Below are 24,990 nucleotides of genomic sequence, written 5' to 3' on the forward strand. Positions count from 1 at the left end.
TCTAAACCAGCGTTATAATCAAGTCAACAGGCAGTAAAGTACAGATTTAGTAAGAAATAGAGATCCAGCATTCTTACACATATTGCAAATTAACTACCAGTTCTCTTTTCGTAAAGTGTAAAATTGCAAAATCATTAAGGTTAAGGCAGCTGTAACTGAGTTGAGCCATTCAAACTAGGACGATTTAGGTGATGTTCAATTAATTCAGCCAGGGTGCTACTATTGTCCTCAGTGCCCTAGATTAGGGAAACATAAATTGGCTGGGTTCCTGCTTCTGTTCGCTATCCAGTGAATTCTGCTAAAAATGGGCATGTGCAGAAGTCAGGTGAGAACAGGACTGGGCCTGCCTGTCATGCCTCAGACAGTGAGACCAAGAGGCATTTAGTTGCCGGGCTCACAAAGAACGGCCACTTGGGAAAGACAGAGTGCATCCAGTTACCCATAGAACCACACACCTGCAAGGAGACAAGGTTTGTTTTTGTAAAGTGGGGGGGGGGGGGGTGGAAAGAGGAGGGAGGGAGGAGAAAATTGGCAGAAAAAAGAAAAAATAAACATGCAAAACAAAAGTGTGAAATAAAACACGTTTTATTGTTTAAGCAATAACCTTGGTAACTATTTGGGGGATTTCTACTGAGAAAAACATGTCAGTCTTCTCTGAAGGATAGCCATTTCCTTAAGGATCCCAGAGCCTGATCAAAGGAAATCATTTATCCACCATTTGAGATAATGAGATTTCCAGCTAATGTTCATGGGCGATTGTATGGATGGACAGTTCCCCCTTCACCAATTTTCAGAAGCACCCAAGTCTGGTAAGAGAATCATTCATTAAGTTTGATGAAAAATTCCACAAATCATTAACTTATTGAAGCAACAAGTCAGTATTTATGGATACAATCAGACACAGATGGCTCCCCACGTGACAATTTATAAAAAAATTTTCAATGTCTAACGAGAGGATGTCTGGTGAAAAACACATCCATTAAAGCTTTCTTTATGGACGAGAGAGATATTAATGTACTTAGAACATTTTAATATGAGGTGAAGGATTTTTTTAAAATCTTGTCAATCACCAGTATACTGGGCATGTGTCAATTGGGTCTTTTTCTAGGAAATGAAACTGCCTTATTTCCTATTTCATCTGAAATATTAAGATCCAAGAAAATGGTTGCGAGAATTATACATTCTCTGCTTCACATTTTAAATGTTAATTAACCTCCTCCTACGTACCAACCTCAAATACAGTTTCCTTGGTTCCCAAATACACAGTCAAAAATATTGGCAAGTAAAGAAAGTTGATTTAATAAAGCAGCACTGTAGTGTGTTTTTTAAAAAAGTGACATGAAATTAAACCTACTCAGTACTTACTTGCCGTTTTTAACAGTTTGGATTAAGACACGGTCAATCATCTTTTATTTTTAAATTTTGCATTTAAACCTTCCTCCACACACCCCACAGCCCCCTACCCCACCAATCACAATATTTTTCCCCGTCTCTTGCCACACATCCAGCTGCAAGGGAGGGTGAAGCAGCTTCGGACATCTCATGCCTTTGACCTGGTGGTTCTTCGCCCTACGGCATATGTAGTCATCCTCCTTTCGCCTCAGCAGAGGCTCCACTACCACAGGGTGTCCTGCCAAGAGCTGACAAATCTCATCAGAGGTGGAATTGGTGGACTGGACTGTCAAGCAGCCCTGGGACTCAACCCTGAAACCACTGGGGCATGAAAGCATGTCTCTTAGCTGCTGTGCTACTAGGACAATAGGTCACATTTAAAAGGATGGGGATATAAAAAACACAGCTGGCAGGGTCCCATTATGGAAAAAGCTCTAGTTTAAAATAGGGAATGTTTACGACCTTTAAATGAACAAAGTAATTTCTGCAGTTTCTTGAGCACCCTTATTTTTTCCAAAGAAAAGGTAAAACACCATGTATAGTACGTAGCATTACCTTTTGAAGCATTCCCCACGATAGCTCTCTAATCACTAAACCTCTATTTATAGAATCAGTTTGGTTTTCAGGCAATATAATGGTGTCGCAGTTGTTTCTCCAGAGAGTCATCTCTCCAGGCAGAAATTGTATGTCTCCTGCAGCCAACACAGTAGAGGCCAAATACTCTTTTGGCCACAGTTGCTCACTGGCCCATGTATATCAGATGGGAGAAAAATGGAGATGGGGGTAGCAGGGGCAAATTAGGAAAACAATACTTTCAAAAGAAAATATATTTTTATCCTCAAGGAATTTAAAAATAGTTACTCTGCAAAAATGCAATTGTAAACCTTGCTCTTCCTGCAATCCACCTTAGATCTATGTATTATTTGAATAAATAAATGCCAAGTAAGAAAACATTTGAAAATATGTCAACCACATAAAATACACATGATTTAATCCACCTCAGTAAAGCTTGCATTTGTATGTTGAGATGCAACGAGGGAAGTGACAGTATAAATAGGCAATTAGATAGAGACTATTCAACCCCTTTGAAATGCACACTTCAAGGATCCTACAATTATACAAGCCAACACAAATGAAACCTTATATGCTTTCAGCTATTGTGACACTCCCTAAAATACTTTTTAATTCATGCTATCCCTCCCAGCAAAACACTATGCAGTTTAAAAACCATCTCAGTTTTATTCACACTGTAAATGCTCATGATTAGCCTCATAAGTATGGTATTTAATCATTCCTCGGTGTATAAAATGTACTGCAAGCATGATGATTCTGGACAAGATCTTGAATATGATTTTAACACGTTAAACGGGAATGTTATTGTGAGTAGGGACTGCCATATTGCTTGTGGGTCAGGATAAATAACTTTAGGATAGATGGAATGGCAATCGGGGGACTAAATAGCCTTAGATGCTTCAGTTACACATCTGATGTGAGAGGGGGAGCAATGCAATTGAATTTTTAAATTGTTTTTTCAATCAGAAATCTGGCTGGTTAGTCCTCCAAATATCTGAAAAAGACTTGCATTTCTATAGCGCCTTTCACAACCACAAGATGTCCAAAGGCCCTTTACAGCCAATGAAGAATTCTCGCAGTGTCATCATTGTTGTAATGTAGAAAACTCAGCAGCCAATTTGTGCAGGGCTAGGTCCCACAAACAGCAATATGATAATGACCAGATAACCTATTTTAGTGATGTAAGATGAGGGATAAATATTGGTCAGGTGAGAGAACTCCCCTACTTTTCTTCAAAAAATAGAAGAAACGGGACTGCTGACCAGTTCCTTTCACAATAGTTAATTTGGTCCAATTTACAGCTGTTGCTTGAAAAATGGCCATTAGGCACTAGACTGCTCCACTGTAGCAGTTGTCTCTTGTTTTGATAACTACAAGGCCTTTTTATCTTTTCACCTCCCAATTCCACAAAAAGGGTACTTCTTTGAATAAGATGGCTTTCTTTTTGGTGATAGGATATAGTTAATACTGCAGCAAAACAAAAATGTTCAAAGAAAATGTTGTTGTTTCAAGAACAGAGACAGTATCCGCCTCCTGTAAGCCTTCTTAGGCTGCATTTCAAATACATGAAGCAATATGAAACACATAACGTACCTTTCAAATCATGCCAACATCCTCAATAGTTCAACACAGTCCGTTTGAAAATTCAATTTGAACATTACAACAATCTTCTTTTATTGACCCACATACGAAGACATCCGCCAATGTTCTCACAGCATAAAACTGCCACATTAGTAACAATTCTTAGCATTAACAGCTCTTTGATTAGGAATGTATTTATGTGGTTAACCCATTATCAAGGAAATCATTGGGTAACAGCTAATCAGTGTGCAGATTTTTGGCTTTGACTTCACGTCAGACAGGCTTGTTAAATGAAAGCCAGGCTGAAAAAGTTTAATGGAAAACAGTCAGCCAAACTAAGCAGAGAAAATAAAACTCAATTCCAGTAAAGGTCACAACTATACTTTTAACAATAACTCTGATGATCTTAAGGCCTGAAATGAAGACTGGTCCACAAGAGAAGCAGACAACTAGATATCCAGTTATCATTATGCTATTTTATCATCCAGTGCATCACAGCTGAAGCAAATCCTGTTCTCCACACACTTGCAAGAGTCACTGGTTATGAAGTCACAGCTGGGATTTTGGCAATTTTCTCTTTCCAATCTAGAAGCAATGAAATCATAGCGCCTCAACTACCATCCTGACAAATCAGGTAACTCAGCAAGCACCAGCGACTGAATACGACACCTCTTGGTCCGTACTGCTCAGCTGCAGATTTGCTAGCGAAGTCGTCGGGATAGCTAGTCATTTAGTGAACCGAATGGCTCTTCAGCTACTGGCCTATGGACAGGTTTACTGCAGTGTTGTCCAACAGAAATTGCTGACTAGCCAGTGTGGCTAAGGCAACACTGATTTAGCCACTGGCACTTTTAGTAGAAAACACCTTACATACACACTCACAATACAGGTAAATGTACATAACGAACATCTACCACAATACAGGAACCAAGGAAATAAAGCACTCAGCTTTCCATCTTACCATTTTACCAACAAACGTGCAAAAAGGTTAATGTACACACGCATATGCCGTACAAATGAGTATCGCGATCACATGCCCAATGGTATCTATTACTCAATTTTTAAAAAAAAGTCAGAAAGGCAATTAGCCACATCGAGATTCCCAATTAGACACATATGGCTAATGGCTAACATATCGGACAACACTGTGCTACTGCAATTTCAAGTGTGATAGTTGTTCAGCAACAGCTGTAGGTCAACTACCCAGAAACACAGGTCTGGGCTAAATGCAAGGACTGTAGAGACATTAAAAAAAAGAGACTTCAGCTACCTGCAGTAACTGACAGATCCATTTGTGGGAATCAAAGTGATCTCCAAGAATGCAACAACTTTGCTTTACTTAAGAGGCAAGCAGGGCATACAGCACAGTTACTGAAAATATGTCTGCCTTAATTCAATGGAAGTCCAACTTTAACCTTTACTATGTGATGGTTGATATTTTTGACTAATCCAATAGATGTTGTTATCTGCTAAAATGAAGAACTAAATTGTGTCTCAGTTTTATCCACCCAATTTTTTACAAAAGCATCAGTTTTTCCACATATTTCTGAAGTTTGGAAGGTTAGCTGTGAAATGCATATATACTATATTAAAAAAAATAAGAATGCTTTTACAGACTTGGTGTTGCCCCTTTCAAACCCAGCTCTGCATACCCATCACAAAGTAACACTGACGGCGGTCACGGACATTTCCCACCCACACCCCCCCCACCCTAGGGTAATGAGAACAGCCTTAAGAGAAAACTGGAAGAGGTAATAAGCAATTCTTACAATGTAGCTTTGTATCCAGTATCTGTAAACAGCAACACACCAAAGGGCTACACCATGCAAAATAAGAAAATTTAAACATCAGAAATAGATCTGTAGTCATTTCTCCCTCCCCCCCCATACTCAACTGCACAGTTGAAAGAAAATGTTTGAAAGTGCCTGGAAGGTGGGCTACAGATAGTTTTAAGGTCATCTGTGTTGTGAATGGATTGCTGACTTTAAAACAACAAAACAAAAAGGTTGGTGGGTGGCTCTTGGCCATGGAGAGTGGGATGTGGAGTCTCAGTCACTAGTTCCCATGCTGTCATGATGGGAGGACAAAAGCTAGCAAGTCACCCAGAATGCTCTTGCTCACCTCCTAGCATCTGGTGCAAGAAAGGCATCGTCAAAGGCCTGGGAACAGGTCACCTCGTCGCCATGGTGTTTGGTATTTTAGCTATAGATCAAATATTGGGGGGGGGGGGGGGGGGGGGAGGGAGGGAGAAGGAAGGTTCTCTGCAATTTTTACTGTCAATACACACTCGAAAACACTGCAGTGGGAAAATAAAACACTCCATTTATCATAGCTCCTAATGAAATCAATCCAGCTTTAAAATGAAAGTCACTATCTTCTTTCGAGCAATCATGTGGGCCACACCAAAATAATCTCTGGCACTGTCAGCCAGTGTTGCTTGCTTAACCACTGAACTAAACTAAGCAGTCTCCAGGTCTTCAGAGGTTGCTTTTGTATTCAATCTAGTGGTATGCAGGTTCTGTGTGTTTTTTTTTTAAAAAGTCTTCCCAGCTGCTGGCTGTAGCAAATCGGACACCTTTACATTGGGATTGTTGGTGGCTATAAGACCCGCACGTTGGGCGCCAGTGTCACAACAAAATGAAAACGGCTACAGTAGCTGCAAGTAACAGTCAGCAATATAAAAGTAAGAGTTTATTAATGCAAAGATATAGAATGAAACAAAATGAAGCCTGGATTTTATATTGCGTCTTTTTACAATTTACTAAGCCTCCTACTTTTATCTTGCACCACGATAGGAATCCAATTGATGGCCTTAATCGTGTAGGGAATTTTTCAAAAGTTTCACTGTACATCTGCAAAGCTAGGCCAAGCAACCGAGGCTTTTCTTGGCTACCACAACCTGTAGAATGCACAAAATGAAAGCAACGTGTTTGTGCATCATTGTACTGTGCATCTTGCACTCGCAGTTCTTCAAACAGGAGAAAAATGAGAACATTTTGGAAAAACATTTCTGGTCACTTGGTATCAGTGTTCAACTATAGTCACCACATGAAAAAACAAACAGGCTTGCATTAGAAAAGTACAGAAAAGAGCAACAACACTGATCCCAAGTAAATGATCATAAGCCATGAAGAAAGGCTGAAGCTTAACAGTCTAATCAGGAAGGCAGTTAAAGGGAAAACTTCAAAGTACATAAAATATTAAATGGCATAGTTGAGATCAACCCAGATTACTTCAAAGTAAGGCAAAAAAAAACCAAGAGGATAAAATGAAAATGAGTGAAAACGGAAATTTAGAACAGAACATCGGCCGGGGGTGGGGGGAGAAAGAGGAGGAAGAGGAAGAATCTAAAACTGAACTGAAAATTTCTAATAATCCACCAAACAAGGTAACAGGCAAAACATTGGCGTTACTCAAAATACAATCAGACCCCATGTTGAGAGAGTTAATGCAGTATATGGATGAACACTGATGGACTAAATGGCAATTTCTCATCCCTGACTTATGTTCCTGTTCCTCAGAAAGAGCAAGGCTCCCATCCTAAAAGCTAGCCTCTCTTTTCCCTTTCAGCTAGCTGATGAACTTGCGCATTTCAGTATTTTCCGTTTTTTTTAAATCTTCTTGGGGTCCGCAAACTCGAGGGGACAAAAAAAGTTAATTCTTGGTCACTTTTGCATATTTTGTGGCAAAAAAAGTCAAGACAGCTCTGCCAAATGCATGGAAGCCTGCACACCCACCTGGTCAGCCAGGGAACAACTCAAGAAATAGCAGATTGGGGAGGCACACAAGAACATAAGCTTCAACTGAGTATCAGTTTTGACATGCTTTATAGAAAACCAGCTAAATGGACATGTACCACTGGACATTAGTCACAACCCCCAAAAAGGTGCTTAGCGTCACAAATTACTACATGTACTGCACCAATTCCCCAGCCCTACAATTGTTTCCCCAATGTCATCCAAGCAGTCAAGTGGACAAAACTGTAAAAATGAACCACAATCAAAAGTACATTATGTAAGCACTAAACTACAATCCCCTTCTCAAAGATCAGACCTCTGCTTTTCAAACTATGACACTCAGCGGCAGCATCTCATATCAGTCCAAATAAATGCAAACTTAAGCCAAATAGCATTCGGACCCAAGCAGAAAATCCCAATGTACCATTCAATCCCATCACAGAGAAATCCTGATACAGGTATTGCTTCCTGACAAATTAGTTACGCATCAGAATTCAGCTAGTCTGGATCACTGAGATTAAGTTCAATATCTGATCAATAAATAACAATAAGAACTAGAGCTAAAATAGTTAATTTTCAAAAATGTCATTCATTTTTGTTTGATATTTAGCAGAATAACTGGGGTAGGTCATTAGTTTACAAGTTGAAAGGCTTCACTTTGAATCTGTACTGGTTGACCTGCAACACCTGACTGAACAAGAGTTAATAACTGTACTGAAAAGTTACTTTAAAAAACGGCCATTTTTTCCATTAAATGCACAACAGGATTGTTAATGAAGTTAAAGATTATTCAAGTCCAATTTAGAATCATGAACTGTAACCAGAGGAAAATTTCTTAAACATAAAGATACACATTAAATACAAAAGGACAAGGTAGGGAAAGAGCTGAAAGATCAGCAAGGGTACACCACAAAATAAGAATCGGAGACATAACCAAGGCACTGAATACTGAATAATATGATTTTCAAGCAACATTAAGTGACTTTGACTTTTAGCTCACTAAACCAGTGAAGCACCTCGTCCCTCCCACAGGCTAACTTTCTAACCCTATTGAGTCTGAACAGTTTTGTAAGTGCACTGTGAAAATATAAGGCAGTGCTTTGGATTTCCCAAGGAGTCATCTTGAATGAGAACAGCAGCAATCTTTTTTTTTGCATAGAATCAGGCCAATCGGCCCAACTGGTCTGTGCCTGTGTTTATGCTCCACATGAGCCTCCTCCCACCCTACTTCATCTAACTATCTGCATATTTGGTAAAATAAAAACTAGGAGTTAAAAAAAGCCAGAGGGAATTTAAAACCAATACCAAACTTGATTCACATTTAGCTGCCCTTTAAATGTCAAGAATAACCTGAAGCACCTAGGGTTTAAGATTAAAAATACCTATAAAATTCATGATAGGAATTTTTATAAACTTTCTCCCAGCCTACTCTGCATAGTTTCAGCTCAGATCATTTCAAATTTCACAAGCACTATCGATACACATTTTAATATAAAGTACAAATACTTCTGTGCTAAATTAGAGGGCCTGTGTCACAACACAGAGCAACCAGCAAAAAACTACTAGAACATTCTACGCCCAGGTAATGTTGGTGGGGACAGAATGGAAATTTTAATACTGTGGTTTTCTGTATTATGATTACTGAAATATTTTTGGATAGGTTCAATACATCATGCCACTGTTCGAACAAATGTCTGTGCATCCAGACTGCTAACCAAGAACTGCCTTGGGATTACTTCCAAGCCAGCCTGCCTGAAAATGAAGGACTGCAGTCAGATGGGAGGAAAACAATTAAAAGGCCTGCCTGCATGTAAAATTATATGCAGTCAAATCCTGTACCTGTCTCCACGCTATCATCTCATATTTGCCTCGAGCGGCTTGCAATTGTGTAAACTAGTCCTGCCTTGCTTCGTTTTGTAAGTCAGCAAACTGGGGCAATATTTGAGAATTCTTTGCTCTTATTCACTGGTCCAACTGTTGATTACTTCAGTGGCACAGACAGAAGGAAGCAATTAATGTTATTCCAGCTGGCTTGGAAGGTTTAATACTCATCCCCCATTATCAGAACTGGTACTACATCTCAGTTCAATGACAGCTATATTCTACTGGCTCTCAAAAATTCTTCCTATCGCACCTGGCATCTTGATCAGTCTGAAGTCTTGACTACAATATGCACTTTTGGAACTCTGCTCTTGAACACTATCATTGTTAATCAAGTCATTACCTTGAACACATCTAAAGCCTTTGATAGGGTCTGGTACTGTGCACTTAAATAAATTTCAATCATAAGGACCTCCATCAAAGCTTTGATCATGTACACCTGGTTTCACAAAGTATTGTCCTTTATTTAATGGCTCATCCTCTGACTTTTTCTATTGCCTTGTTGATCCCCTGGGGCTTTTCTTCCCCCCCCCCCTCGTCCTTGTTGGGTTCCTTTTCAATATCAACCACCACTCACCATAGCTCCATTCTTTTGCTGATAATTCCACTCTACATTCATCAATTTCCTTCCGATCCTATGCCCTCAGCACACAGAACCTCTGGCCCTGGAACTCCAATGGTTGAAGCACACCTTGATCTCTACCATGCCCTTCAATGGGGCAACAGCAATCTGGTTTCTTTCAATTCTTCAAAGACAGTTTTGGCACATGTTTGACAAGTCTATCCTGCAATTATCACCTTTTACTCTTGATAGATCAACCTCTAGTCCTTCTTCACTTATCAAAATTCTCAGCCTCCAAATCTCCTCTGAGCTGAAATAGAATTCTTCCATCAAGAAAGCTGCCTCCAAGGAGGTCAATTTTCTCTTTCATTGCAAATATTTCCTTTTCCCTCCCTCAACAAATTTCTAAAGCACAAGTCTGTCCAAGACTTGAATACTGCTCCAATATCTTGGAATCCATTTCTGGCAGCTATCTTGCGTTGCAGTACAGGTTACAAGAAAAAGCTGCTGGAATAGTTTATCCCTCACTCACCTCTAGAATTCAAGTTCTCTCCCGTAATCTTTCTGTATTTTCTCTTGTTGATACTATATGATATGATCTGTTCTCCTCAACTATGATGTCCAACATGTTCTTCCTCCTCCCTACATCTCCAGTGTTGAAATAAAGACTGATTGATAGCCTCCTCAGTAACTCGTCCTTTCCCACGATATCATAACTGAGCAACTCCTTATCTCCCACAGACTCCATTCCTCCCTACAATCTACAGTCTTTAAAACCCAAGATTGGCATCATTTAGTCACTGCTTTGATTTACCTTACAACACCAGGTTATAGTCCAACAGTTTTATTTGAAATCACAAGCTTTCGGAGGCTTCCTCCTTCGTCACTCAACTGACGAAGGAGGAAGCCTCCAAAAGCTTGTGATTTCAAATAAAACTGTTGGACTATAACCTGGTGTTGTAAGACTCCTTACATTTGTCCACCCCAGTCCATCACCGGCATCTCCACATCTTGATTTACCTTGTCTTACCTTATATTCTGTCCTAAAAAGATAGGAATGAACAAACTAACATGTACCCAACATTATTAAGGTCTAAACAAACCACTCAGAGTGCTACTCATTGGGATTTTGCACTGTGCCAACCACAGAAAGTGAAATACTCTACTTTGGTAACTGGCCTCAAACCAGTTAGTTTTCAAATCTTAGCTGTGCCTTTCTGGAGAGGTCAAACTTTTTCTTGAAGGAATAGCAAGAAAAACAAAAGACAGACAAAAAAAAAACTGAAGGATCAGTAATTCCAAACTGCTCTCACACCTCCTTGCAGCTGGTTATAATGTGTATTTCCTTATGCTGCTTTATAAGAGATGATGTGCTTTATACTTATTGCAGTCTGTAAGGCCCAGCAAAAATAAAAAGCATTTTTAAAAATTGAAAAATAAATGTGTTTTCTGAACTGAATGAGTTTACTGTTGAAATGTCTGTCAGAGTGCTTCTTAACTAGAACTTTCCATAGGAGCTTGTGCTAGCTAGCCAGATATCTCAGCTCAGAGCAGGTTTCAACTGTCAAGTTGAGGTGTGGTGCTTGGGTTTTTAAGCTTGACCACATACTAAAGATTTTAGAAAGATTTAGAAATTTAGCTCTGCTTCAATTAAATAAAAAGTATGCAGCAAGTTTCAACCATCACATTTTCAAGCTGATGCAAGTGTGGTTTCCACAAAACTGACCACACAACTGACTAAGATTTAGACATGGAGCACCGTCTTTAAAACCAATGCACGGCGAAAATATTTTTGGAAAGTGAATTATGGTACTCATCATTTAAATAATGCACAACTTGAAGTTTCAAATACGCTGAAGAGTTGATTAAAACACTACAATCCCAGCTAATCAGGAGGCACTAATTGCAACAAATCAGCAACTGGGTGGACAACAACCACTGATCTCCAATCAGGTCTCACAACCCAACATCCATTTGAAGAGTAGTATTGGGAGCTCAGCCATCTAGCAACGGCTGCTGCAGGAAACAAGTTTTTTTTTCGAATGAAGACCTTGCAATGCTCTCATTTCAGTTTTAATAAAAGAACATTTATATTATATGGCTACATTAATACTGCAGGAAAAATGCAATGGGCTACAACACCCCTGCCTACTTTTCAGCATATCCATCCCTCCTTGCATGCCCTTATGATAAAAGCAAGCAGGCAACCCACTCCCAGGTCTTTGCTGATCTCCAATCATTTGTTTGGAGCTAGTGCTCTAGAATGGTCAGGTTTAGTTTCATCCACAATTAGATTTTTTTTCCCTCTTCTGTAACACAGCACATTAATAGCTGAACACGAAGCCATCCAACTGTCAACTAGCCCATTGTTTTCTATCCAAGAATCTATTGCACCCATCCAGCAAGCCCCTCCACATGGTACCAAGTACAGCTTTTTTATACTATGTGTGACACACCCATTTCAAGGCAGAAACAGAAGAGTTGAAAATCCTACACTTAATTACAAAGTGGCTCATTAATGCCATCTTAACTCAGGTTATAATTAGGTGTATATTTCTACAAATGCAACAGTACTGCCACAATTAAGTTTCTGGCTGCCCCCAATAGAACAAGTGTAATGAGACTGCTGTCACATTAACTTGTAAGTAGGTGTGCACACGATATTTCAGTTATATAATGAACCTTCAGTATCAATAGCCCTCTTTTCAATGATGGGAAACAACTTCAAACCCATATTGAATCCAATATACAATCCACTGCAATTTAAAGACAATCTTCTCCGAGTTACCAACAGACCATGAAACTGAATGTCTAGAATAATTATACTGTATTACAATTGAATGCAATCTCAAGTCCATTGGACAACCAGCCATAGGTGCAGGACAGACCCTACAGGATAATAGTGAGAATTACTAATAATTATTTCAAGTACTGAAAAGAATAGGGCGACCTTATTGGGAACAGGATGCAAACCAAAAGCTCCCAGTACTTTAGAACCATGGTGTGCTTTAACCATTGGACTACAAGGGCCAGAGGGTCTTTAGCCCCCAGGACAGTACAGGTAATTTTATATTTGTTTAAAAGATTTAGGTTGAAAGAACTGAAAACTGCAATCAATGCTGAGCTCCAGTAACTCCCACAGTGCCAGATCATGACTGACATCTTTTCAAAAGAGAGATGGACTGGTGAAACAGCAAGGAAGGCCATCTGGAGGCGTAGGGGTTTTTTGTACTGGAGAAAAAAGCATTTGATTAAACCTTTCAACAGGGGAAATAGTGGGGTAATTTATATGTAAAATTATTTTCATGGAACCATCATGACACACACACACACACCTCAAACTATGTAAACAATCCAAAAAAAACTCCCTGCTGAGTAAAAAAAACATTAAATAAACCCCATATTAAGGATAGCTGACTTGCAGAGATGAGACTTTGAAATGTTTATCCAGTACTAGTAAAAGGCACCTTATAGTCCATTTTCTTCATAGCAGCAAGAGCATGCCATTTGGAGAGGGTCAGTCTGCATCTAGGAGGAGGGAAGGCTGGTTAATATTTGGGTCAGAGACCCTTGGTCATAGCACAGCACTGGTGGCAATCTGAGCCTACGGTCTGCAGCTGTTCTTTTTCTGCTCTTACGATTGGCAGATCTACTTGCGGTTCACTTGTATTTTCTGTTTTACTTTAATATCTGCTGCATTTGCAGATTTTCTACTCTCATATTTCTTTATTTTTAATGCTTTTGTTTAACATGGTCTTCCCTCACCAGTATTTGCATATTCTTTTGTCCTTTCTAGATGTCAGCAATTTTTCACTGATGATTTTGATCTTTTTTCTATTAAGCAATTTGCAGGTCATTTAACATATTAACTGCCTCGCTGTGGTTGCTGCATCGGTTGGTTCTCTTCCCCCTTTTTCTATTTCACCCGTAATCCCTTAGCCTTCAGTCTAGTGAAGGGTACATATCGTAACTAGTCTTTTCCCTCTACCGAAGCTGACCGATCAGCTGTGCATTTCCAGCATTTGCTGTTTTCTCTTCTACTCCAGAACTTGAGTGTTTATTTGAAGGGACATTCTGGTGAATTTACACAGCTGCTCAGGAAACACTGTGGAACTTTTTTGGGCTTTTATGTACAAATGGCATTCAAAATAGAATTCAATTTGCATCAAAAACAAAAAACACCCCAGTCAAAGCCAATGATTTGTGGTTTTCACAAAAACAAGGACAAAAATCACCAAAAACAATCCCAAAATGTTGGTAAGAATTTGTAATCCAAATTGACAAAAATGGAATTTGACAGTCACCATGAACCAATGGGTCTAATTATAAATGGAAAGAACTCCAGAATACAATCCTCACTACAGTGGTAAGAATCCCATGTAAAACAAACAGAATCTGAGTCCATAAACCAGTGGCCTTGTCCATGGTAATAAAAACAGAAAATGCAGGAAACACTCAGCAGGTCAGGCAGCATCTGTGGAGAGAGAAACAGAGTTAACGTTTCAGGTCGACGACCTTTCATCATAACCCATCAGACCTGCTGTGTTTCCAGCACTTTCTCTTTTTAATTTCAGATTTCTAGTATCCACAGTATTTTGCCTGGTCGATCTATGGTGCTTGCTGCAAACAACAGTATTTTCAATAGGACTGTCAGGGAAACCAGGTGGCATGGCATATTGGATACCAAAGCACTGCATTATCAATTGGCAGAGATGCAGGCTTGTACTTCAGATTATTCTATATTGAGCTCCAAGTCTCAGCTGGTCTGTGATGAGGTCATGCAAAAATGGAGGTGTGAAGTGGTGGGTGGGAGAAGATGAGGAACGAAAGGTTCAACACAGGCCACTCTGACATACTTCCTAGTGGTTTAGGTAGCAAAGACCTAGGAGCAGATCATCTGGTTGTCCTCTTGTTCTTGGAAGGTGTAATGACAGAGGGAATTAAATTGTTTTAAGTTATCACACTGTTTTATATTGTTAGCGCAATGAAACCAGGGATGGAAATAACTAGCACGCAACCTTCTTCTTCCCCGCTCTGCTCTAAGTGTAGGAGTAAAATAACTATATTTGTACAAAGATTCATTTCCTTCTGATCCCTGAAAGAAGTTTAACAACTTGGCATTATTCTGCTTCAAAAATGTACAACCAAAGGCAGAATCACTCTGCTCAATTCTGACTCGATGGTGGGGATGGGGGTGGGGGTGGGGGTGGGGGGGGGGGGGGGGGGGGGGGGAAGAAAGAGGATAAGTTCAGCAGTGAAACTGTCCTGCATGTCTGAAGTAGAATATTTCTCTAGCACTTGTATTAGACGTAGATAGGATTTTTCCAAAACACTGCTACCCCTGCACAATTACATCCTCCAGGAAAACATAACTGTCGAAGCATAAAGGTTTAAGTTATTTGTGCTTTTACTCAAAATTTCTAATCTGCAAGACGGATAGAAATGATCTCAAAAATACGATTAAGGAAACTGCCTTAATAATTTTAAAAACAGCTGGTGGCAATTTGACACGGAAGCCCAGTGAGGCTCCGGCACTTAGAAAGTGGCTAACATTAATTTTTCTCTTGCTACAGATCTTTAAAACCACACTACAGATAGATTACAAAGTCACAAAATTTGAGATACCAGTCATTTTTGCCTGATCACAAGTACATGGGTCTTCATGTATTATAAACAAAAAGCAATAGATGGTGCAACAGTCACTAATCTTAAATATTGCAAAACAATATAAACTGCAGGGATATAATGCAGTAAACTGCTGCAGAAAATAAAGTGATTATACTGCAGTACTTCCCATGTGATCAGAATTACCCTAGAGGTCAAACACCCCCACATTTTATTATATCCTTGCACCCGTATCTCTAAGCACTATGCCCTTCGACACTACTAGTAAAACTGGCTCAAAGAAACCTGCTACAAAAGGTCAGAGAGAACTACATTTTAGTTTAGACCCCTTGTAAAACATGAGAGAGAGAGAGAGAGAGAGAGAGAGAGAGAATTATAAGGCTGCAAATCAAGGTTCAATATCCATATAAGCAGTTTAAGTTTTTCACTCTTGTTGTTTGATATGATTAGACCATTGCTGCCCAGTCAAATTATAACTTGCACCCTCCTCAACTATACACATCAGTATGTTCCCTAGCTAACTCCATGCTGACATCTTGAGCTCAGGGATTTACGGATGGGCTCTATTTTCAGGGCTTTATTATTTTTTGGGCCCAAATTCAATTAATCTCCAGTTTTTCAGGGCCTTACCTCATCAGAATTTCCAAGGAGACAGTTTGTCTTGCGCTAGAGTCTTTTGACCAGATGACTAATTTCATACAAGACAATGTATTCTCTATATAGGATTTGTACAAAGATGTGGTTCTGGCACAAGGAAAATGCAATTTTTGTTAATGCCATGGTGCAAAGCGGACAAACAGCTAGCATGTAGGAAAAATAAATCAAGTTATGGAGCATGTGGGGATTCAGTAGTTTCTGCAAAAATACACAAATTTCTTACCAATCTTTGTTAAGGTTATATACCCACCCACAAAACCAGGACTTCAGATCAGTCTGGTCTTGAAAGGTTTTTTTAAAAAAAAGTGAGTGTTGAACGAGTTTGCCATCACAATGTGATCGATCAGCCAAAATCTCACGCCTACGTTGATGAAACACAGTAAAATATTCAGAATGGGGAGGGTGGGTGGGTGGAGAGAATAACTGTTTCCCGTTACAACATTCTACCAACAGCAACGCAAAAAGTAAAACCTAGGCAATGGAAACACAAAGGAGTGGGTGGGGTGTTAGCACAAGTACAATGTGCACATGCAACCTGCAGGGTTATGGTTTGCCCATAGCAGTGTTATATAACCCTCAGTATAGCCTGGTGCTAATCCAGCTTTGGTTAAAGAAAATATAAAGTGAAAGCTTTTCTCCCTTCTAAGGTCTTTTCCCTCCCCGCATTCTTCGTTGTTAAGCAACGTGTACCCTACACAAAGGCTTCGGATTCAAGCTAGAGATTCCTGATTTTAAACCAGTTTTGTTCTCAGAGTGTAGCCTCAGAAACAGCAAAGAATAAGATTACTACTGAAAAAGGAAGACAGTTCTCACTGAAGTATTTACACTGCCCCAGGTTGGTGACAAGAAAGCAACATAGTAACCAGCCCATTCCCTGCCCTCAAACAAACTCGTTGACATTTTGTCTACTTGAACCTCGAACAGGTAAATGTGAGTACCTTGAACTTATCTAAGAGGAACATACACAAGATAGAATGGACAAAATCAACATTCTCTTCCTTCCACTATGACCAGATGGATGTAAAGCAAATCTCTTAATTAGTTTGCTATAGGAGTCAATTAGCATTTTAACGGATGATCTAGTGCTAGAAATCAGTGAGGTCTGCAGGGGGCTCCAAGGCCTCTCATCCGGCAAGCACAGGTTGTATATTTTAGCTCCACCCATTCACAATTATGATCCATTCGAGAGTATTTTCTAAAGTGTGCCCAAACTACGAGCAGCATTAGCCACGCGTCAATGCCTACATAAACATTTTAGAACATGTTAGTTGCTGTTTCTTACATCAATAATAGCTGTAGGTTCACATTCAGAATCCCCCAAGTCACGTGGCAAGTTCCTTATCTTTGTGGGTCGTCCAAAAAAGGATGTAGTAAAGGAGGAGGGGAGGAGGTAAACAAACCAGTGAAATTGGGGGGGGGGGGGGGGGGGGGGGGGGGGGGGCAAGAAAACCAGTGAGATTGAAAGGCAAGTTACCCTTCCATTCCTGTGAGCCCACAAGTAGATAGTTAGTGAGGCAATTGATAAGAGTTGGAAAAAAAGTCTCCAATTTTTAGATGCACTTACTATGGGTGTCAGTTAGTGCCTCCTCAGCTGTGGATTAAAAGTTTGTGGGTTCACCCTCATCTCTGGGGGGAGAAGTTCTCAACGGATGCAAAAAACACTCTAAGGGATGCTGCCCTGCCAGGCATACCAGTGCTGGATGAAAAAAGGTTCCATAGGACTAAACACTAAGAGTAGAACGAGGAAGGGGAGGAGGAAAGGCTGTAACTATAGTTCCTCCCCCAAATATCCAATTTCTCCAATTCTCTGTTCAATCCTTGTAAAAAGCTATACCTTCAACAGAAAACAACATTGAAAGCTCTGGCTGTCCTCTGCCTGGTTAAGCAATACATCACACCATCATAATGAGCAACAGAGATGCATGAACACGGCTGAAACTAACTGGCATGGTCACAGATGGCAAACCTCGAGACCCTCCCATTGGTAGCTAATTGGATCGGGAAGTATTGACTTTGGCAGTGCAAACAGCTTCAAGTTGGCTACTTTCCACTAGCCAATTAAACAAAATACTGACAACATTTCTGGTTGGCTTATGCTTCTCTTGATCTTTTAGCCAAGCGACCTTAATCCATTAGTCAGATCAGTGCAAGTAGTCATCCTTCATTTTGATGCATTTTTGTTGGCATTGCAGTCTAATTCAGACAGCAGAGCACTCCAAACATCAGTTGCTATCCCACTGCTGAGAGCCCTCGCCATTACCCAGATTCAAGCAGTTTCTAGCAGTCAATACTCTAAAGAGACACGGGACTGAAATTTCAGTGGGATGCTGTCTAATCTGGAATGTATCAGTCGTAACTACATGCTGCAGAACAGAGATAATTAAACAAGCCATTCCTGGAAATTCATTTATAGATATCCCAATATGGAGAACCCCTGCATTTTAGAAAACAAGTTCATGAGTGCATGCTCTATTTCTCCTGCCCCATTCTCCAATACTGGGGGGGGGGTCTGGGCAGAATGAGGGTGGCTTAAAGGGATAAAATGCAGATGGCAAGGGTGTGAAGGAGGAATTAAAAAAATCATACAAATCCCCACTTTAAACCCTGACCTATACAGAGTTAGCTGATCATAACCAAGGCAAAAGTGGGGAGCACTATAACTAGCTTCAGTTGGGGCAGAATTCCTGCTCCTTTCACTATCCAGTGACCTCCATTGAAAAGTGTGAATTTATGGATGTCAGGAGAGGATAAATCTGAGCTTGGTCGTGAAGCCCCCACTGTCAATAGATTGGGCAACTCACTGAAGTACCGGAAGGGCTGTCAGTACCGGTGAAATTAAACGTGGGGTGAGCACCGCCCTTGGGAGGAGAAAACGGTGGGGGGGGGGGGGGGGGGGGGGGAGGGAGGAGGAGGGGGAGGGAGAAGCGGGATATCAAATACATTTCTGAAATAAATAATGCTAACTGAGCAGCAATAAAATCATGTTCTATTCCTTTAAACCATTGCGATAACAAAGTTGGTGCGTAGGATAACCTTTGGAGTAGAGCATTCAGTTAACCACGCGGGCGTGACAAGGACCTCAGGCTGCTGTCAGACTGGAGGCCAATGAAGGAAAAAAAACTGCAGTTTTATTTTGACTGTCAAAAGTCTCCAAAATTCAAAGTCGTGTCTTGTTTCCATTTTAAACACTACACTGAATTTCATTTGGGAGAGAGATAAAGGTGGTTTTCAGTTTCAGTTCCAGACAAAGACACAGCAAAAACTAGGGTCATTATAGAAGCGAGTCTTCACAGGCCTCACTACAGTTTCCTGGTTAAAAACACATCTTGCAAACCCAAGCCTAGTCAAGCTGCATTTTTTTCCTCCCCAGCCAATACAAATGCTGGCTGCCCATCTCACTCAACAAAAATGACATTTGTTACAGCAACAATAGCACTGCTGCTCTGCAGAGCAGGAGCTGAATGGTCTAAGAGAACCATGGCCACACTGACAAGCTCGGTGATTAATCAATCGTTTACATTTCAGTCACTTCAAATTTGACAATGATTAAAAGATTTTAATGCATTGACCAACCCAGCCTACTGCTGCAAACCACTTATTAAAAAATGCCAATAAAATTTCTACTTGGTAAATAGATTCCCCAATCCCATCTCCCCATGCCTTCTTATCCAAGATGACTGATAGATTTAGGTCAATGAACTTTTAGGACCTAGCTGGAGTTGATCCACTTTGCCTCACAGTTTAAGTGACCCGGAAACAGGCTTGGCCGTTTAGATTTTTTCTGTAGGTAAATTTAGCCCAAGTTTCCTTAAATTGTTTGGACCAGGAACAAGCATAATTGATGGATTTAAAAATAAACAAAAAAAAAATCCAAGTTCCACTGGATCCTGACAAAACAATTTGAGGAAACTTAGCAAAACAAAAAAGGGATCGCACAGCATTTGGATATGGCCACCTCACACTCCGTTCTATTGAAGCTGGCTACAGAATGGGCAGAATCGAGTCTTCATTCAATAGCTTAAGCTTCTCATTTGAATCCATATTCCTAGTTGCAGTCATTATACTCACTGTGGCCCCCTGATAGAGAAACAAACTGCATCTATCTTCAAAATGGCCACCTGATCTTTTCCATGGTTACAGAAATCATGGAAACTCCAGAGACTGTCACAATTGAGAGATATCTACACAACCTGTGCAGCACATGCATAACAAGGAACAGAAAGCATCTACTTCCTAAACACTCATCATTTACAGAACTCAGTTGAGTATGCCCCTTTAAAAGACCTCAAAAATATTAAAAATACTAAAGAATACTACAAAGCAACCAGATTCTTTTTTGCAATTGATACTGCTTTTTTGTTAAAACAGGAAAGAAAAAATTTCAGAACCAAGATCAAAAGAATTTGTCCTTAAAGTCAGATTTAATTAACTCTGTGATCACACAAAGGTTAAGATGAATGGGAGTAAAATACTTCCCAAACCATCTCATGACTTCCAGCAGCAAGCTTTTGTTGATGTTGCTGACTTCCTAAATTCATGAAAATTTCAGCAGTGACTCTGCATTTCTAAAAGTTAATCTGACCTCTCCTCCCTTCCACACCTGCATCCCAATCGTCCAAACCAGGCTGGCACTGCCATTAGCCAATTTTGAAAAATGCTAACATTTAGCTAATGCAGCACTCTGCGACCTCCAAACTAAGCTGTCTGATAGATTTACACTGATGAACACAAGTACAGGCACAAAATCTTAAATTCCATTCCCAACTTCACCTAAATGCTGGCATCAAACACTGGCTCCCAAACAGCTGCAGAGATATTCAGGGCAGATGAATCTCTTGGCAAAAGGATAATCACTTTGGGCTTCTAGATTCACAAACCTACCTCTTTGTAAACAACTGTCCAAATGTTTTTTGAGTATTTTTATGCGGTTGGGGAAAAAAAATGAACATAAAAAAGGTGAAAGTATGAATTTAGTAACAAGAGCTGAAATAATTAAAAAAGATTCCTGCTCACGTTGTTTAAAATCGAGGCAACTGATCCATCGATTCAGTCATGTCATAATAACAAATCCCTTCAGTTACTAAAAACCAAACCAACCAGTGAAACCTTTTCTTTCAAAAGCTGGATATATATATAGATATATAGATATATAGATATAGATATAGATAGATAATGAGCAGCCAACAACTCTTGCTAGTCTGGCTTTAAAACAGTACATGAGGAAATCATTGCTCTTATATACATGCAATCCATGACAAAGTCTCACTCCAGTATATTATGGCACCAGTCCATCAGATCCACAATTTCAAGAAGGTATCAGACTAAGATTTCACTTACAATCTGACCACTAATAAAATTGAAATATATAAAAACTAAAAAAAAAGTGACTTTTTACACCTTGTAAATTAGAACACTATTCCTAACCTGTCAGGGTTGAAGGTACCAAGACTGAATTGCAGCGAAACATGAAGAATGCTGCACTATAAATTAGAATTGCTTCCACGTGGATAACCCCCTGTCTCCTCCCCCCTTTACATAAGGGTATCCTCAGTTGGTCCCAGGCAGTATAGGCCATGCCAGAATTTAACTCTACTGCATGAAAACCTTATTTTCCCTTCCCTCCCCCAACAGAAGATATTTGCAAGTCTACAAATGTCAGCTGTTCTTATGGGAGGCGTAACCTCTCAATTCTAGCCTGTGCAATTACTGAATTCCCCATCTGAAGCTTTCAGTTCTATAGCTTTGAGGGAGTCTCCAGACTCGCATTTTCTCTCTGTGCATCACAGAACTCAATGCTAACATTCTACATTTATATAGGGCGAAGACAAAGTCTCAAGATATCTACTCATGACAGAGCTCAACATTTTCCAGTTATATAGCCCAATACATCGCCTACTCCCTCACATTATAGACCCTCTTAGCTTAACATTCTATAGCTAAGGAGAGAAGAAATATACATCCACTGATGAAGATGCCAAGAACCTCTCACTGCTTTATTTTTTTTTTTAAAAACACCCCCAAAATACTTTCCTATCAAGTTATTGATGTTTGACTATTGCGTCAGGAAAATCACAATGCAAAAGATGCCCTGCGCAACCTTTAATGATTTTTTAAAAAGGCAGAAAACATGAAATACATGCAAAAGAAAACACACACAGAAAATGATCCGATTATAGTTTAAAAGATATGGGAGAGAAAAATGCTGGAACTACACAGGCCAGCCAGCAGCTGAAAAGACACAGGAACAGGAGTAGGCCATTCAGCCCCTCGAGCCTGCTCTGCCATTCAATTAGATCATGGCTGACCTGTACCTCAACTCCATTTACCCACCTTAGCTCCATACCCCTGGAAACCCTTACCCAACTAAAAATCTATCGATCTCAGCCTTGAAAGCTCCAATTATCCCCCCAGGACCCACTGCCTTTTTGGGGAAAAGAGAATTCCAGATTTCTACAACCCTTTGTGTGATAAAAGTGCTTCCTGATTTCCCTCCTTAATGGCCTGGCTCTAATTTTGGGATCATGTCTCCTCGCTCTTAGATTTCCCCGCACCAGAGGAAATAGTTTCTCTCTCTGTATCTACCCTATCGAATTCCTTTAACATTTTAAACACCTCGATCAGATCACCCAGGGAATACTAGGTGTAGATCCTTCTGAAAGGTCTGTAACCCCTCCCCCCCCCCCTAAACAAATAGCATTTGCAGATACTGACTTGCTGTGCATTTTGCTGTTTTTATTTCAGATTTGCAAGTTTTCTCTCAATTAAGACCGATTCCCTCTGAGGTGTGAGGAGACACAATGATATATATATTTTTAAAGATTAATTACATCGTTATCATACAATGTGGCCCCAGGTGCAGCTGCCCTTACCCGTATCTCGTTCCTCCTGACCTCCAGGTCGCAGATGCTGTGCCCGTGGTGGCTGCCCATGTAGTAACAGTAGCGGCACACGGCCACCTGGTCGGTCTCGCAATGCAGCAGCCGGTAGGCGTCGTGCTGCGCGCAGCTCCAGGCCCGCGCGTCCCCGGCCTCGATTAGCAAGTGGCTGCCGCTGACCGAGGCGGCCTGCAGGTGGGCGCCGACGTGCGACTGGCAGCAGCCCGTGTCGCAGCGCAGGCACACCTTCTGGGCCGGCGAGTTGCGGCAGTAGCGGCAGTAGAGCGGGCTGAAGGCGGCGGCCGAGGTGGCGGCGGCAGCGGCGGCGGCGGTGGTGGAAGCGGCGGCGACGGCGGCCGCATCGGCCGTGAAGGAGTTGAATTTCTCCACGATGTTGCTGAGCTTGAGGTTCTTCTCCAGGACCGGCTTCTGCGGGTAGACGTTGTTGCACTCGGGGCAGCGGCTCACCGACTCCTTGCCCCAGGCCTCGCCGATGCACGCCCGGCAGAAGTTGTGCTTGCACGGCAGCTGCACCGGCTCCACGAACACTTGCAGGCAGATGGGGCAGAGAAGTTCCTCCTCGAAGCAGCTTTTCCAGTTTTCAGCCATCTTGAAAAGTCGTTATTTTTAAAAATTCAAATATTTTTTTCAAAAACCCAACGGCCAAACTGTCTCCTATCAAAAGAGTATCCGGGAGAGATTTTTCCTCATTTAAAAAAAGAAACATAAAAATAAATCTATTTAATCCCTCCAGAGCCACCAACCAACCAACCAACCCTCCCTCGTCCTATCTCGCTATTTTCCTTTCTTCTTCACAGCCTCAGCTTTCAACTGTCTGACTTCCTCACTGCCATCCAGCTCATAAAAGCCTCTCTCTCTCTCTCTCGCTTTTTTTCCCCTCCTCTTCCAAAAGAGATTTAAAAGGGAAATTCCAATCTTGTTGGCACCATTTAAGATTTTAAGGGAACAAAAAATGTTCTTTTGGTTTCAAATCCAGCACATGCACTCATTTACAGCCATCTTGAGTAAGCCTCGCTCTTTTTAAAAAAAAAACTGGGTGCTTATTTTATTTTTCTCTTTTCTTCTTCCTCCTCCTCCAAGGATTTTAAATCATTTATATTTATGGCACATTTTTTTCCTTCTTTCCCCCCCCCCCTTCTTCCTTTGCTTTTTCTTTCGCAGACGAACACCACCCTCTTCTGTCAACTCCAAACTATTTGACTTTCCTCCCGCCCCCTCCCCAAGTCCTAGATAAATCCAAAAAGCTCAGAAGAGGCGAAAATCCAATCTGCTGCTCGCTTTCATCACCATTAAATCCAAATCTAACACACACACACAAATCAGTTTGCAGCCATCTTGCTTTCTTCTTCGTCTCTCTGCTTTTTTTTTCACCCTCCTTCGTATTTTAAAGTGTGCATTTATATTAAAAGATGGTTTATATATATTTTTAAAGAAAAACACACACTGACACACAAAAAAAATCAGAAATAAGGCATTGCTCCTTAATCCAGTAATGGACCACAGGCTTCCTCAATCATACGCAGGGAGAGGTGTGGGAGGGGAGTTAAGAGGAAGGAGGAGGAGATGGAAAAAAAAGTCTGCTCTTATCATCAGAATAAAAATCCAACACACTGCCCAAATCGAGTTTAGCTCCCCCTTTTTATTCATCATGTGATAATTCACTTTTCAAAAAATATATATACACAGTAGGAAATGCCATATACAATTAAAAAGGAAATGCCTGCTAAAGTTGAAATAATTCTTTTTTTAAAATTACACTTTAAAAAAAAATTTATTCAGATGAAGCGGAAAAAATAACATAAATTGGTGCTATTATTAAATTATTCAAATCGCTTTTAAAAACGTATTTTTAAAAAATATTGCAAATTTTAACGAGAATTCCAGTTTGAAGATTATTAAACAATATGAAAAATATAAATTTTAAAATTGATATTTTCCCCCCGAAAGGAACAACTTCTGACAGAAATTGTTCCTTAATTATTTTGTACGTGTGCTCTGGCGGGTATGACATATATTTAACAGAGATCGAGCAGTTATTTGCACAAAATCTAATGCGCGTTTAGTGGTCTCCCCGACCATGTAGAAT

The 24,990-nt window shown here is 40.4% G+C and overlaps 1 protein-coding gene across 1 annotated transcript in view; it reads right to left on the reverse strand.

Annotated features, from left to right (window-relative positions):
- LOC137339965 (E3 ubiquitin-protein ligase TRIM8-like) overlaps positions 1-24,039 on the reverse strand; it is a 65,368-nt gene extending 41,329 nt beyond the window's left edge. Inside the window, exon 1 of the mRNA XM_068002076.1 lies at positions 22,878-24,039. Coding sequence (XP_067858177.1) covers positions 22,878-23,492 — 615 coding nt within the window. The 5' untranslated portion in view covers positions 23,493-24,039. The remainder of the gene's footprint in view (positions 1-22,877) is intronic.
- Positions 24,040-24,990: the final 951 nt, after the last annotated feature.

This window comes from Heptranchias perlo, chromosome 21 (genome assembly GCF_035084215.1).
Source record: "Heptranchias perlo isolate sHepPer1 chromosome 21, sHepPer1.hap1, whole genome shotgun sequence".
NCBI classification, from domain to species: Eukaryota; Metazoa; Chordata; class Chondrichthyes; order Hexanchiformes; family Hexanchidae; genus Heptranchias; species Heptranchias perlo.